The 16,074-nt window shown below is 35.2% G+C and overlaps 1 protein-coding gene across 1 annotated transcript in view; it reads left to right on the forward strand.

The window, feature by feature from the left end:
• The window catches only part of PARPBP (PARP1 binding protein), a 99,029-nt gene that overhangs the window by 66,651 nt on the left and 16,304 nt on the right, over window positions 1–16,074 (forward strand). Inside the window, exons 8-10 of the mRNA XM_022599977.2 lie at window positions 1,464–1,642; window positions 3,949–4,030; window positions 15,891–16,026. Coding sequence (XP_022455685.1) covers window positions 1,464–1,642; window positions 3,949–4,030; window positions 15,891–16,026 — 397 coding nt within the window. The remainder of the gene's footprint in view (window positions 1–1,463; window positions 1,643–3,948; window positions 4,031–15,890; window positions 16,027–16,074) is intronic.

Here is a 16,074-nt window from a genome sequence, read left to right on the forward strand (position 1 = left end):
TATGTGTAATATTATCTTATCATATATTTTCCCTATTCTTCTATCTAGTTACTAAGTTTTTCCAGCTCTTCCCTTTTAATCTGCTTTTTCTTTATCTCCACAGCTACTATTTTAGTTCACTGCTACTACCTTCTTCATTTCTGAGCTGGACTATTACAGTCTCTTAATTTGTGGTCCTGTCTCCAGATTTAATAACAGTCTTACCCTGGAATATAAATATTTTACACATTTCCATCATTGTTGTCATTTTTCTAAAATGTAAATAGTATCATTTTATTTCCTTGCTTAATAAAGGAAGAGATTTTAACCTTGTAACAGATTGACTTATAACTTCTTTGTCTGATATACAATGCTTTCCCAGGCTCATCTCACATGACTCCCTGTCTGTTACCCTGATCTTCAGCCATTTCATGCCATGTAGTCTCTGAAAATACCATGTTCTCTCTTACCCTTTTGTGTCTCCTCTGTGAAGCCATCCTTGATCCCAGGGTAAATTGATCATGACCTTTGGGTGTGCTCCCACTGCACAATTTATACATTCTCTTCGAAATAGCACTTAGGGGACTTCCCTGGTGGCGCAGTGGTTAAGAATCCGCCTGCCAATGCAGGGGACACGAGTTCGATCCCTGGTCCGCAAAGATCCCACATGCCGCGGAGCAACTAAGCCTGTGTGCCACAACTACTGAAGCCGGCACGCCTAGAGCCGGTGCTCCACAACAAGAGAAGCCTGCGCACTCCAACGAAGAGTAGCCCCCACTTGCTGTAACTAGAGAAAGGCCGCACACAGCAACGAACACCCAATGCAGCCAAAAATAAATAAATAAATAAATAAATAAATAAATATATTTAAAAAAAAGAAATAACACTTAGCACTCTGTAATGCCATTATTGGTTACTTATTTATTTTATAAAAGAGCCTACGGGTTCCTTGAGACACTAGTTTTTACCTTTGTAGCCTTAGCTTAAAATGCAATTCTTGGGACTTAGTATGTGCTTATGGGTGATTACTGAATGAATGAAGGTCAACTAGTTTTTTTATTTTTGCATTTGAGTAGATCTTTACAGCCATCTGTGGGGTTGGTATTCAGATCACCAGAATCTCACTTCTGGTATAAGAGAGAAAAAATATCAGTATACAAAGAAGTTAAGTCACGAGGCTGAGATCACATAGATTGTAGCTAAACTTTCTGACTTATAAAGACTAATGTTATTTTGACCAAAATCTAATGTCTTCCTTTGATGATACTATTTTCTATATTTTTTGTGCTTCTGGAAGTTCATAAGATTGATTTTATTATGGCTTGAGGGATAAATATTCACATGCCGTAGAGCCACTTCTCATGGCTGATTTTTTTATAGCTTAATAGAAGAGGAAGAACAATAGCACATGAAATGGAAAAGAGTGGCTGATTGACCCAGCTGGGGTGATTGTTACATTTATTTGAAATTGTTTCCTGTTCTAGCCAAAATCTCATGCCATAAACCATGGCACTGCATACTGTGGCAGAGATACTGTGAAAACTTTACTAGTTCTTTTGGATGAAGAAGCAGCCAGTGCTCCTACCAAAAACAAAGCAGAGCTTTTATATGACGATGAAAACACAATTCATCATAATGGAACTTCTATTCTTACACTTTTTAGGTAAGTAATGTGGAAGTTATATGTATGTGAATATTAACTTAAGTCTATAAAGGAAATTTTTGAAAAAAACACCTCATTTGTTATAAAAGAAATACATGCTATGGTTAGGAAACTTGGGAACTACAGAAAAGTATGAAGAGAAAAAATAAAAGTTAGTTAAAGGGAGATTGAACATTTGAATGTGAGGGAGTTATATATAAAAGTAGTATTTTGTGAGAGTATGACTGGTGTTTTTTGTTTTTGTGTTCTTGTTTTTTGCTGTGGAAATATTTGCATAGATATTTGTGTCAAAAACTTTGCTAAATGCTTTCACTTATATCAGCCCTCACAGCAGTCTCTTTTAGTAGTCTCCCCAATTTATAAGTGAAGAATTAGAGACTTGAGAGAGATAGCAAGCAATTTGTCTAAGTTGGCAAGCAGCAAAGGTGTCTTTCTCCAGAACCTGAGGTCTCTGCTCCAAAGATTGTGCTATTTTGCTTGAGAATAGGAGAGTTGGTATACACCAGACTTACACTGGAATTGACATTTACTTGTTCTTCATCGCATTATGAAGAAAATACTAAATTACTGTTGGTATTCTGTGCAAGACATTGATACTCACCAGTTTTAACAACAATTCGGTCAAACACTGAGTTGGTGGTATTTTTAATTAATGAACATTCATTTATAGAAACATTTAAAATTTTAGAATAACGGTTTAAAATTGTATTATTACATTGTGGAGGATTTTTAAAAAATTGTCCTGTTTGATCTTTTCTATTTTCTGCTTGAGCCACTTTCTAGGAATCTGATTTTAGTCTAAAATTGTTCATATCTATCTATGATTGCTTTACCTTCTCTCTCTCTCTCTCTCTCCTGTGCTTCACTATCTTTTCTCTTTAAAGAGAAGCTTTATAATGCTCTATCATTCAGTGTTGTCTTCTAATTCCTTTGCAATGAAAATTTATTTTATCAATGATTTACTTATACCCTGTGTTGGAATCCCAGAAAAGAGTATAAAGAAAATGAACCTTTGTTTTTTTCCTCCTGTCAACTTACTTCTGTTTAACAAAGTTTGCTTTTAGGTAGAAATATAAATGATTTAGATTTTCTCTTAGATTGAATTCTGTCATTTTCTTAGAGAAAGTTATTTTGTGTTTGTAGGATTTTCTAAATAAAATTAATCCCCACATACGTTTTAAAGAGGTATTTTTCTATACTCAATTATGTGGCCAAACACGTTTATAGTTACCTTAGCATTTTCAGTTGTCATTGTGCAGACAAGTACCAGTCCATGGTAAAGTATATTTTTAATGGTCTGCATTGAAATGATAAAATTAAGGACAATGTATATGAATGTAAGTCAATGTAGGGTTATAAACTAGTCTTTCTTAGAATAGACTATCCTTTATTCTTTTTATAAAAAATAAATTTATTTATTTAATTTATTTATTTTTGGCTGCATTTGGTCTTCGTTGCTGCGCACGGGCTTTCTCTAGTTGTGGCAAGCGGGGGCTACTCTTTGTTGCAGTGCATGGGCTTCTCATTGCGGTGGCTTCTCTTGTTTCAGAGCATGGGCTCTAGGCACACGGGCTTCAGTAGTTGTGGCACACAGGCTCAGTAGTTGTGGCTCGCAGGCTCTAGAGTGCAGGCTCAGTAGTTGTGGCGCACGGGCTTAGCTGTTCCCCGGCATGTGGGATCTTCCTGGACCAGGGCTGGAACCCGTGTCACCTGCATTGGCAGGTGGATTCTTAACCACTGCGCCACCAGGGGAGCCCCCTTTATTCTTATGTAATGGTCTTTTGACACAAAGGGGTTATGACTCTGGCTCTATTAAGCTAAAAAGGAATTTACTGAGGAATCCATGTTTGGCTCCAAATTGCCAGTGTCTCCTTCTCTATCATGTCTTCTCTGACCCTCCTATTTCTAAACTATGCTTTTGTCTTTTGAATTTCCCTGCCATGGCATCTGTCCTTTTTTATTTTGAATTTTAGTTATGTGGATATCTTATTTCCCTTACTTAGATCAAGATGCCTGAATTCAGAGGCAGTGAATGAATGAACTTTCTATTCTTCACAACATCTTATACAGTGCCTTACATATAGTAGAAGCTCAAATATTTAGTGGCTGAATTAATTAATTAAGCAAATTATTAGTATTTAGAACTCTCAGAATAGGAATATGGACACTTTTAAATAGTATTGTAAACAACTAGGTTCAGTTGTTCAGAATAAACTTTTATTCTCTAACTGCTTTTGGATAGCGGAGAGGTGTAAACTAGTTTAAAAGCTACTTTGGTTTATAAATTTTTGCTTTCTTTGGACTAGATCTCCCACACAAGTGAATAATTCATCGATGAAACCCCTAAGGGAACGTATCCATATGTCAGTGCAAGAGAAAACAATTAAGGTACAATTTAATATACTGTCATGAAAATGATAAAAATCGGTTTATTTTTAGAAGAATAAATATATAAAGCTGAGCTGGGTATTATAAACATACATTATACATGGAACAATAGGGATTAAATGGAAAATAAGTTATGACAGTTGACACACAGAAACTTTCCTTTTAATACAATCTTGGCTAATCTGTCTCTGGTTTATTCAATACCTTGGACCTAAAAGAAGGAAAGGAATAAGCACCTGCTATGGTAAGTGTTCAATAAATATGTGTTCAGTGAATGAGGGGGAAAATAAAGAGGAGATGGTTTTCTCATTTACATTTCTAATATCTTAAACTGAATCTTGAGAGTCCATATAATTTCAGTTTTGTTCCCATCTGAAGACATAATGGCAGAATATAATTGATTTTGGATTGAGACAAGGAGAACATTTCACATTGTTCATTGACTAGAGCTATTCTTTATATTTTCACTTGGTTTGAACTGAGTATCCCAGTTCTCATTTGAAACATTTGTGCCTATAAGTAGTCAGTAACATGTTTTTAGGCACTTAAATTTTTCTTGGTCTTATTTTTCAAAAAAGAAGCTTGTTTTTAACTCATTGATTTATTCAGCATACATTTATTGGGTATCTGCTATGTGCCAGACACTGTTCTATGGTTGGGAATTCATTCATTTGTTCAACAAAATTTTCATGTAAAATTTACAATTATCCTTAAATTATCAAATAATTATTCATCTTTTGATATAACTTTGAGAACTCTAATTTGTTCTTTATATTCCCATTTGGAAAGTTAGTCCCAATTAGCAAAGCCTTTAGTTATCTGTTTCTTCTACATACCCCAGATCCATTTAGTTTATTTAGATTAATAAGTCTTATCTTCCTATTGGTTATTAGTAGCTGTTAGTAGTTAACATCTATGGAATACATCATTGATTTTTATATAATTTTTCTGTGAAAAAACTTGTCAATTCTTTGTTATATTAACCTAAGTACTTGTAGTTGAGGTGTAAGATTTTTGAAAAAAAAATCTATCCTTTGGACTTGATTAGAAACGGAAATGTAACAAATTCTTTATTTTTTCCCTGCTATGGCTACTGACAAACTTTAATATTTTCATTTAAAAATCATTGGGAGATGCAAGAGGAAGGGGATATGGGGATATATGTATACATATAGCTGATTCACTTTGTTATACAGCAGAAACTAACACAACATTGTAAAGCAATTATACTCCAATAAAGATGTTAAAAAAAATTCAAGTAATACCATTAAACAGTGAAGTAGATATCTGTAAACTACTTAGAAAATTGTCTGGAACCTAACAGATTAACGATAAAAGTTATCTTCCTATGCAATCTTCTATATGTAATAAATTCAGGTAAAAAGTAAAAAAATAAAAATCATTGGGATATTTTGTTAAACTAAGTAAATCAAAATGAAAAGATCTGTCTGAATAATGAGAAGGTGTTTTTAGAAATTGGTAAGAGTCAACTAATTACTGTAAAATTTATGAACCAATTTGTAAAGTTTTGGGAGGTAGAAGAGACAGTATCTGATCCAGTCTCATTTATAGATGAGGAGATCAAACTCCTTGAGAAAGCACCTTATCCAAGATATCATAACTACCAGGAAATATTTTATGCCATTGTGCAAAGCCATGGATAAATACTAATAAGACTATAATTACATTGCTTCTGTTACTTAATAGTGGAGCTGGCTTACTCCACGTAGCTCTGAAACTAAATGGCAATAGAGAAAGGAAGGAATTGGTGTTTTTGGTTATATTCTATAGTATAGTACTCTTTATGAAAGCAAAGTGTGAAAATAATTGGTTTAGCCAGGTATACAGCTGAACCATGGCCAGATCGAGTACTTGCTGGAATAACAAAAAATGCTGCTAATATTTAGTACTAAGTAACTATGGGAAAGTAGTTTAACAGCTTGTTACCTTATTATCCTGTTACTTTTTCTCTTTTGGCATTTAATTCTCTTTTTTATCATGGAAAGGATATATGATCTACACTTGAAAAACTGTCTTGGAAAGACAAAGGTAGATACTGTTAGAGAACTTAGAATTTTGATGTTGTAGATCATACTTGATTGTGAAATATCCATGTCATTATTATTTGGGGCAAATTAACTTTTCTTGGATTTTCATTTCCTTGTTCATAAATAGAAATAGGCACTCCTGATCCCCAAATCCTATGAAACCACTTTGGAAAGTGTTCATTAACTCATTTGAAATGCTCAAGTTTTATTTTCTACTGTAGCTTATTTGGAAAATTGTCTATGATGGTCAAATAAATTCCCCTGGGAAGGAAATTAGAAGGTTCTTCCTGAACCTTCATGGGTTTGGTAGGAGCCTTTAGAGAATGCTTTCTTCCCATTCTTACCCCAGTTTCCAAGCGATTTATACAAGTACCTTCATACCTTTTTATTATAAGATCTTTCCAGGAGACATTTACCTTCTTAGGTCCCTGTAAATTAATTAGTTTTATTCCTTCCAGCTTGATTTAGCCATATTTTGCTTTTCAGACACAACTGAAAAGTTGTATATACATATCTTTTTCCTTATTCTGAGTCTAGTATTTTCCTTCATATTATATGTATGTCCGAATAATCATCACCGTTAACTAACTTAATAACTTAAGTCAGTGGATCAGAAAAATGCTAGATCTTTAAAAGTTGACATAGTTGGGACAGTGAAAATTAGGACATAGGTAGTTGGAAAAAATAGACTGGCTCTAACTCTGGTACCTATTATAAGCAGCCAGGCAGTACAATGCTCATGGTGTTGGAAAATTAGACATCCATGTTTAACCTTTAGGGTATTCCAAAACTGAGTATATCCATATAAAATGGTGTATTGAGTTCAATTAGAATTTCCTTCCCCTAATACTTAAAATGAGTACAAAATAGCAATAACTAGCAAAAATATTCACCAAGAGCAAACAACAGAAAATAATTTGATTGGATACTATAAACTTCAGAAACGATGGCCAAGGAAGGAAAGAAGATTTCAGAGGGAAAAGGCACAACATGATTTAGCAACTTAATCTAGCCCCAGTCTCCACATAGTGTGCTAGTGAGTTGACAAAGTCCTGAGAATTATCACTAAAATATTTCCAAAACTGAGAAGCCAACTGTGTGTTCTTTTTTTTTTTTCTTTTTAGAGAAATAGTAGAAGTGGCAACTACATAGTAATGTGGAGAATGAACTCTGGGATTTACACATTGACACAGTGAAGGCTCTAGTTCTGCATACTGAATTGTGGAAATTATCCAAATGATCCCCTTGCATTTGAATGAAATACAGCCTCTAAATAGAGGGACTTTTTATGGTACATATAATACACAATAAATTCTTAGAAGAAAGTGAGGAACCAACCCAGAAATTTTTTCAGATTGCCTATCTCCTCAACTGAATGTTACTTTTGCCTCCAGGCTCCAGCCTGCCTCCTTCAGGCTCCAGAAAAATGGGGGATAACAGAAAATATGCAGCCTTCAAAATGTAACTGAGGAGCAAGTAAAATGCTGTCAAATAAGGAGGAAACAGAATCAAGAAACCACTCACAGGCTTGGAGGCTTCTGTTTCTAACTAGGATGTAGTAGATCATGGCAAAATACCATTTCTGTTACAATAACAAAATAAAAGGCAGATAAGTTGGGGAAAATATTTTAAAAGACATAAGAAAGCTATGTAAGCAAAACAGTTTAAATAAACTAAAAATCTGGAGAGGGTAAAGTTCTTCTGAGGTGAACAGACTATTATCAGAGTTTTCTTCCCTGGGATTATTTTTCCAATTTTGGGTATGAGCCAAGGATTGATCTTGGCCCATGTAAAGGAACTCACTGACGGAAAGAGGAACTAACAAATATTTTGATGTCTTGAGGGGCTGGCAACAATTTGGAAACTTTAGGGCCCTGAATGCACAGTTATTTTTACCTGCAGCACCTATGCTGAATTTTGGAGCTGAGTGGGAGGTTAAGGAACCTCAATCCAGTATACTAAAATCACCTGTAGTCTTGCAGTAGCTCAGAAGACAAGGCTCCTCTTGAGGAGTGTGACCTGGCTGAAACGCATGGCTGTTGCCTTCTCAAGATATTTGCCACGTTTGGAAATGAAGTGGGTTGGGAGCCTGAAGAATACAATGTAAAAACCTTTGAAAGACAGACTGAATCCCCCAGACTTTCAGGTCAGAGGTGATAGAGATCCACAAGGCTCTCAGTTGAAAGCTTGGGAGGGACATTCCCGAAGGAGAGGTTAAGAACCAGAAGTCAAATATGAGTTATGACAACTACAACCCAGCTTTGACTCAGGTCAGTCCCTGTCGGCATTGCGGTTATCAGCCCCTCTCTGTGTCTGCCTAACAGAGACAAGGGAAACCCTTGATAGAAGATTTCATCTGGAGCCTCTATAGTTCCTTTATATACTGGACATGAGAAGAGACAGGAAGACTTGTCCTTTAATCAAGAGAAAAAACTAACAATAGGGGCAGACTCACAAATGACCCAGCTACTGGAATCAACAGACAAGGAATTAAATTTTTTTTTTAACATTTAAAGGTAATTAGGCTTCCCTGGTGGTGCAGTGGTTGGGAGTCCGCCTGCCAATGCAGGGGATGCGGGTTCGTGCCGCGGTCTGGGAGGATCCCACGTGCCGCGGAGCGGCTGGGCCCGTGGGCCGTGGCCGCTGGGCCTGCGCGTCCAGAGCCTGTGCTCCGCGGCGGGAGAGGCCACAACAGTGAGGCCCGTGTACCGCAAAAAAAAAAAAAAAAAAAAAAAAAAAAGGTAATTAAAGGAAAAGGGCAAAATGGATGAAAAATTGGGAAATTCCAACAGAGAATCAATTTTTTTATTTTTTGGCAAGCTGCACAGCTTGCGGGATCTCAGTTCCCTGACCAGGGATTGAACCTGGGCCATGGCAGTTAAATTGCCAAATCCTAACCACTAGACCACCGGGAACTCCCAAGAATCAAAAATTTTAAATCAGAACCAAATGGACATTGCAGAACTGTAAAAACATTATCTAAAATTAATAATTCATTAGGTGAATTTATTTATTTTAAAGATTTTTTGATGTGGACCATTTTTAAAGTCTTTATTGAATTTGTTACAATATTGCTTCTTTATTATGGGTTTTTGTTTTTTTTTTTGGCCCCGAGGCATGTGGGATCTTAGCTTCCCAACCAGGAGTTGAACCCGCACTCCGTGCATTCAAAGGCGAAGTCTTAACCACTGGACCATCAGGGAAGTCCCTAGGTGAATTTAATAGTAGACCAGACATAGCATTAGGTAGCATAGTGGACATGAAGATAGGTCATTAGAAAAAAGTCCAAACTAAAGCAAAGAGAGAATAAAGAATAAAAAAGCAGAAGAGAAGAGTAGGACATAGAAAATGTCTAACATATGCCTAACTGGATCCTCAGAACAAGAGGAGAAAATAGGATTGAAATAGTATTTGAAGATATAATGATTGTAATATTTTCCAAACCTTAATTGGTCCTTTCACATCAGGTAGTAGTTAGAAGATGTGAGGAACAGATGTGTGGTTTCCTTTAATAATGTACAGTTGCGTATGTGTTCCAATATTATGGACCTAGCAAACTAAAAAATGTCCCTGAGTCCTTTGAAAATCCATCTGCCTTTCATGTATGTGCCACACACACACACAGGACATAGATTGTAAAGCTTCTTTCCAGAGCAGTGTTCTCCAGTAGAACTTCTGTGGAAATGTTCTGTAATTTGTGCTATCCAGTACTGTAGGTGCTAGCCACGTGTGACTATTGAGCACTTGAAATGTGGTACTGCAACTGAGGAACTCGATTTTTAATTCTATTTAATTTTAATTAATTAGCTACACATGGCCAGCATATTAAACAGTTGCATTTCTAGTGGATTAAAGATACACACAAATGCAATAACTGAAAACCCATAATAAGTAGAGGAAATGGTGCTCTGACCATGAGAGATTAGAATAAATAGGATTTAAATAGGGAGAGAGGATGGAAGAGAGCATTGCAGGTGGAGCAAACAACTGATGAAAAAGTATTAGATTGTCTTAGCTACTATAAAGAGGCTGTGCATTCCATAGTGAACAAAATAAGTGAATAAATAATGTGGGGCAAGGTTAAGGAAGGTGTGGCTTTTGTGGTTTTAAGGAACAGTTACTTTTTGTGGGGCTTATTGTAAGGATATGTGCATGAGAACCTAAGAAAGGTGGAATATTTAAGAACTTGAAAGTAATGGTGGATATAATGGGGCTTAAGGACTTCAGCTGCATGGTTCTCTGTACTTAAATGTGATGTAACTTTGTGTGTATACCTCTCTCTTGTTTCTGTACCAAATGGTTTTCTTACTCTATTGAACAGAGTAGTTTACTCTGTACATGTTTTTCTATTGATATATCAGAGCTTTTGCCCTTAGGGTGCTTTAACTGTTCTTTACCAGTCTACTTCTCTCATTTCTGTGTGCTGTGGTTTCTTTACTCTCCGTACATCTTTTTCTACCTCCAAGCTTTTGCTTACTCTTGGTTTCTGTTCCCTCATACCTTCTGCTCACATATACCTGTTAGAGTGTGTTATAATTTTACTTAATTAATGCACTCAGCAACATGTACTAAATGCCTACTCGATACCGGGCTCTGTCCTAGGCACTGTAAATATATCAGCAAGCAAAACAGACAAAAACCCCTGCCCTGATGGGCAAGTTGTCCCCCAATATTTGTGGGACTAGGGTGGAAGAACATAAATGGAAACCCCTGGTCTACCCCCGCAGTCCTTTTAATGCTAGTTCTGTTCCATACTGTTAGACACACTCCACCCAGAAATGTATACATCCCGCTCCCTGTCACCCTTGTCATAAACAATCAGCCCTTCCTAAAGGAAGAGGCCAGTGCTGGCCCAGTGCCTAGGCAGTTTAAGCAGGGAATTCTGGGGTGCCAGGTTCTTGGAACAGGATTTAAAAGGAGGAGTCATAGTCTCCTAGTGGGCATATCCAAGTCCCTGTGGACTTATTCCTCACCCGGTGTGATGAAGAGGGCCAGAGCAGGCCATCAGTTGGCAAACTAAGGTTTTGTTCATGGAGCTTACCTTTTAGTTGGGAGAGGCAGATAATAAACAAAACAAACAAGTGAATTATATGGTATATTAGAAGGTTATCAGTGCTATGGCAGGAAATAAAGTTGGGGAGGGGGGTAAGAAGAGTGTGTTCCTTTGTGTGTGTTTTGGTTTTAAAGGGAATGATCAGTACAGGTCTCTTTGAGAAGGTGACATTAAGCAAAGGCTTTAAGGGAATGAGCAGCATTTTTCATTAGAATGAAAATGGGATGTTTGTATTAGTCTGAACTAAAATTTGAACTTGTTTTGGCTGAAGTAATGAGGTTGGGATTTACTGCGTACCTTCTAAGTGTCAAGTGTTATACTAGGTATTTTATATCCCTCATTCCAATTAATCCTTGTTGAAATCTAGAAGGCATTATTTTCCAGACCATATACCTAGTAAGTAACAGAACAGTGGTTGTATTCAGGTGTAAGACTTCAAAATTTATGCTGTTTCCAAAGTGTAAACGAAGGCATAGTAATTATAATAGTCATCATTTGATATACTTACAAATTCATATGCCATTAAGAATAGCAAATCTCTGTTCTTTTGAAAATGTGATAATGTAAGAATGAAAAGGTGAATTTTGAATATTTATTTTTAGTTATATATTTAATAGGTATGTTGAGTAATTTCTTTTTCCAAACTTGTTGATAAAATTTATAGCCCCCGCTATAATGGGGGCTTAGAAATTTCATTTTCTTATTAATACAGCTAACTGAGAGTTTCTGTGACTTTTCAATATTTTGACTCATTTGTCTTAATTTAACTGGAGTCAGGCTTTCCTATGTGAAGTACTATTTTCCTCAAACTGGGAACCTACTAATAATTTCAATTTAAAAAGAGCTTGTGGCAAAAGGACTTTTCCAATTCTTGGCAAGTTTGAAGTTCATTGCAATTTTACTGTGGATAGAAACCTTTCCAAAGGGGGGAAATCACTCTACAAAGGAAAACTTTGAATCTTTTTCTCTCATGTGACTTGAACATAAAATGATTTTAACAGCCATGTATGAACCTGGACATTATTCTTAGTTGTTAAGTACTTCAAAAGCACTTTCAAAAGGGAATTGTTTTGCTTATTTGTGATTCCAAATCAAATACACAGAGAGATTTGGAAGATTTGCAACAGGAAGTAATCTCAATTCTATGTAGCCACTAATCTTGTGCAGAAAAATTCAACTTTTATGAACAAAGGAAAAGCAATCTCTTTTAAGTTATAAATACAAGTCAATGTAGCTTGTATTGTTTTAATAACCAAAATGAAGAAGCTGATTGTAAGTTCATTTTTTGAGCTGCATTCCTAGAATCATTTTAGGGTTGGCCAGGTCCTGAGACACCTAATTCAACAGATTTCTTACTCTATAGGAGTACTTTCTTTATATGTTACTACATTAATAACTGTATAGTATCTACATATATCTTTAGAGTTACATAGCTGTTTCATATTTTTAACTTCATTTAATCCTCACAACTCTATGAGGTAAATATTCCTATTTATATGTGGATAAGTGAGAGGTTTAGAGGTTTACCCAAGATCATCTACTTAGTAAGTGATAGGGCCAGTATTAGAAGCCAGGTCTTTTGACCACAAATCTGATGCCTTTTCCATCACATCATCTTGTTTCTTTGTGCGGGTTTCTTAGTTGGACATCACATTGTTGGCTCCAGTCAAGTTCACGATCAGTTAAAATCTCTAGGTCTTTATTTCATATGTTGTTTTTAAGTCAGGTTCTCCTCATCCTGTACATCTGTAATTGATATTTTGAACTTAAATACAGGACTTTGTTTATCCGCATTCATTTTCATCTTATTATTTTCTACTTATGGTTCTAGCCTTCTGAGATCTTTTCAATCTTGATTCTATTATCCAATTTATTTATTATTTCTTCCAGCTGTGTGTCAACAGCAAATTTTATAAGTAGAATGTCTTTGTGATTATGGAAGCCATCCTAGTAATCTCTTTAGTATACTGTGTGCCTGTCACATAGTTGGAACTTAATAAGTGGTAATTGATAAAAAAGATCTTTGTACAGGGCAGGGAAAAAACACACATATAATCTTTTACAAAAGAGAAAAAAAACACCCTCAATATAACTACTCTCGGTTATTACTTTTGGATATAAGTATTCCAAGATTGCCATAGAACCATTGTGGTTCTCTCTTGTGTTTTGATATGTTTATAAATAATATTTTTCATGGTAAATATAGTGGTTAACTGATTTTCTTTCACATCTCAACCCATAATCAGTATTTTAAGAATTTCCTTCTAACTCTAGTTTTCTGAAACTGCCCTGCTGTCACTAAGGGCTAGAGAATTTCTCTATGGGGGGCCTAAGGAGAAGAAATCTAGCTGTCAGGAGGGCTTATTGAACTTATTTTGCGACTGTATTTACATAGCAAAGAAAGCTTTTTACTCAGATGTATGTTTAAAATTAATAAAAATGCCAACTTTCTAAAGAAATTTTTATTCACATGCAGCATGAGATTGAGAAAACATCAGTTGTCTGTATTAAATAATATAATTATTGTATTTTTATTTAGAGTGCTTTATGAGTGGTACTGATGAAGGTTTTGTGGTGGGAGGCTCTAGTCCCCCAAGCCACCTGTAGGTGCCATCACTATCTGGATATTATGGGAGTGATCCTTGCCAGCCACTTAGCATCCATTTACTTTCATGGCCTTACCATACTCTTTATAACTCTCTGTAAGCAATAAGTTTATAATTTTCTATAAGTAGTAACTGGCAAAATGAAAGAAACGTATTAAAAAGATGTCAGCAGCTAGTATTGGTTTTGTAGATGGAAATAAATGTTTTTGGATAATTTACTACAGTGATGATATGATGTAATATAATATAAAGTTTATTTTATTAACAAAATTTATTTTAATAGCTTTATTAATTGTTTTAATTCTCTACTTATGGAATTAATAAAGTCCAAAAAGGCCTAGTTAAAACCTTCAGTTATATTTTAGGGCATCTCATGGTAGAAAATATATAATAGTAGTTGCATTCATGTGGATTCATGAAGATATTGGGCTGTAGCTCCATTCATTATCAAGAGCCTACTGTATTTCACTTCTAAAAAAAATAGTTTTTCATCTTTTACATTTTCACATTTTTTTCAATTTTGTGTATTTTTGTGCTTAAATGGAAGATAAATTCTAATTGTCTACATCTTCAAGCAAATTAAATATAATTTTTAGTCCTCTGGGAGTTACAGTCTCTCATAGACACCATTACTCAGAAAGATATAAAATTTGTCATCCTGAGAAAACTTGCTTTTATGGAGCAGCTGGACTGGAGACTATTCTGATTTCTTCTAAAATATAGTCAGTGGATTTCACTGCTCTTATCTTTGCAAACATCTGAGTGGGTTAATGTAGTTATCGTTCTGAATATATAGCATAGTGTATAATTACTGAATATATAATGTAAAGTCATGCTGTTTTAGACTTCGTGAACTGTATCAATACATGCTCTGTGAGTATATTCAGCATAATGTAGTTATACTTTGAAGTATTAATTTTTGAATTGTTGAAGTCCTCTTTATTTAATCATGTATTTGAAATAAGCTTTGTCTGTTTCTGAAAAAGATTTGAGATGATTTCTAATTATTTGGAGAAATCTCCCTACTATAACCAAATGGCATTACACAGCAGCTGCAATTGTTGAAATTTGCATTATCTGTGTAGATTACTTTTGTTCTGAAATTAAGTTCTCTCCCTAAAACAGCCACTGGTTTTACGTTTGCAGAATACATTTCCAAAAATACTTTCTTGGCATGGTGCTTAAGAATTAAATTTAGCTTTCTAATTTTCTCCTATTTGTCATGTTTGAAGATAATTACAGGAGTATACTTTGAATACTCAACTATTAAATCCCTTGGTCACATCTTCTTAGAATGATATAATCAAATCATATTTCTTAATTTTCTAAATATTCATGTTTTGTTTTGTTTTTTGTGTTACGCGGGCCTCTCACTGCTGTGGCCTCTCCCGTTGCGGAGCACAGGCTCCGGACGCGCAGGCTCAGCGGCCATGGTTCACGGGCCCAGCTGCTCCGCGGCATGTGGGGTCCTCCCGAACCGGGGCACGAACCCGCATCCCCTGCATCGGCAGGCGGACTCTCAACCACTGCGCCACCAGGGAAGCCCTAAATATTCATGTTTTTAATTAAATAATGCCTTTCATTCACCACTTTGTTTTATCTTTCACCTTCTTTGTTAGTTTCCTATCTTTGTTTATTTCACCTTCTCTTATTTTTCTTTTTTATCCTAACATTTCTCCCTTCCTTAATTTCTCTAATTTCTTGCTATGCTAATTTCTTCTATGCTATTTTTTCCTAAAAGAGTTGTACCCTGTAATTCTTTAAGATTGAAAACTTGTATTTTTCTAGGATTACATATATCATGTATATCATTATTAAACATAATAAAACCACTTTCTAAAGCATCTCAGACATAGGAATGTGTAACAAAGGTCTTTGAAGAATTTATAATTGATTTGCCTAAGCTTTTACAAAAATTATCAAAAACATACACAAAGCTGGTATTACTGAAAAGAACAAAAATGCTGATTGTAGCAGTGAATGAGTTTGCAAACTATGAAACATCAAGGATTAAAAGTTCCCACAGATAATGAAATATTTAAGGGAAATTTTTATGATACCTCAGTGACTAAAGAGTATATTTCTGTCTAGATGAAAAACTAAATAAAAATAAAGGATAAATTGTATATTTTCTCCTTTTTTCCTGTTACCAGATGAAGCAAACCTTAATTAGATCTCAGTTTGCTTGTACTTACAAAGATGACTGCATGATAAGCAAGGATAAGTGGAATAGTGTTAATTCAGCATCAAAGCCTTTGTGTGTTCTTCACATGGAAAATGACCTTTCTGGTAATTGACCTTATTTGAGCAATTTAATAACAATTCAGTTCTAGTGTA

This window comes from Delphinapterus leucas, chromosome 11 (genome assembly GCF_059928025.1).
Source record: "Delphinapterus leucas isolate spDelLeu-1000000601 "Yukka" chromosome 11, BTC_Dleu_Yukka2, whole genome shotgun sequence".
In the NCBI taxonomy this organism is placed as follows: domain Eukaryota; kingdom Metazoa; phylum Chordata; class Mammalia; order Artiodactyla; family Monodontidae; genus Delphinapterus; species Delphinapterus leucas.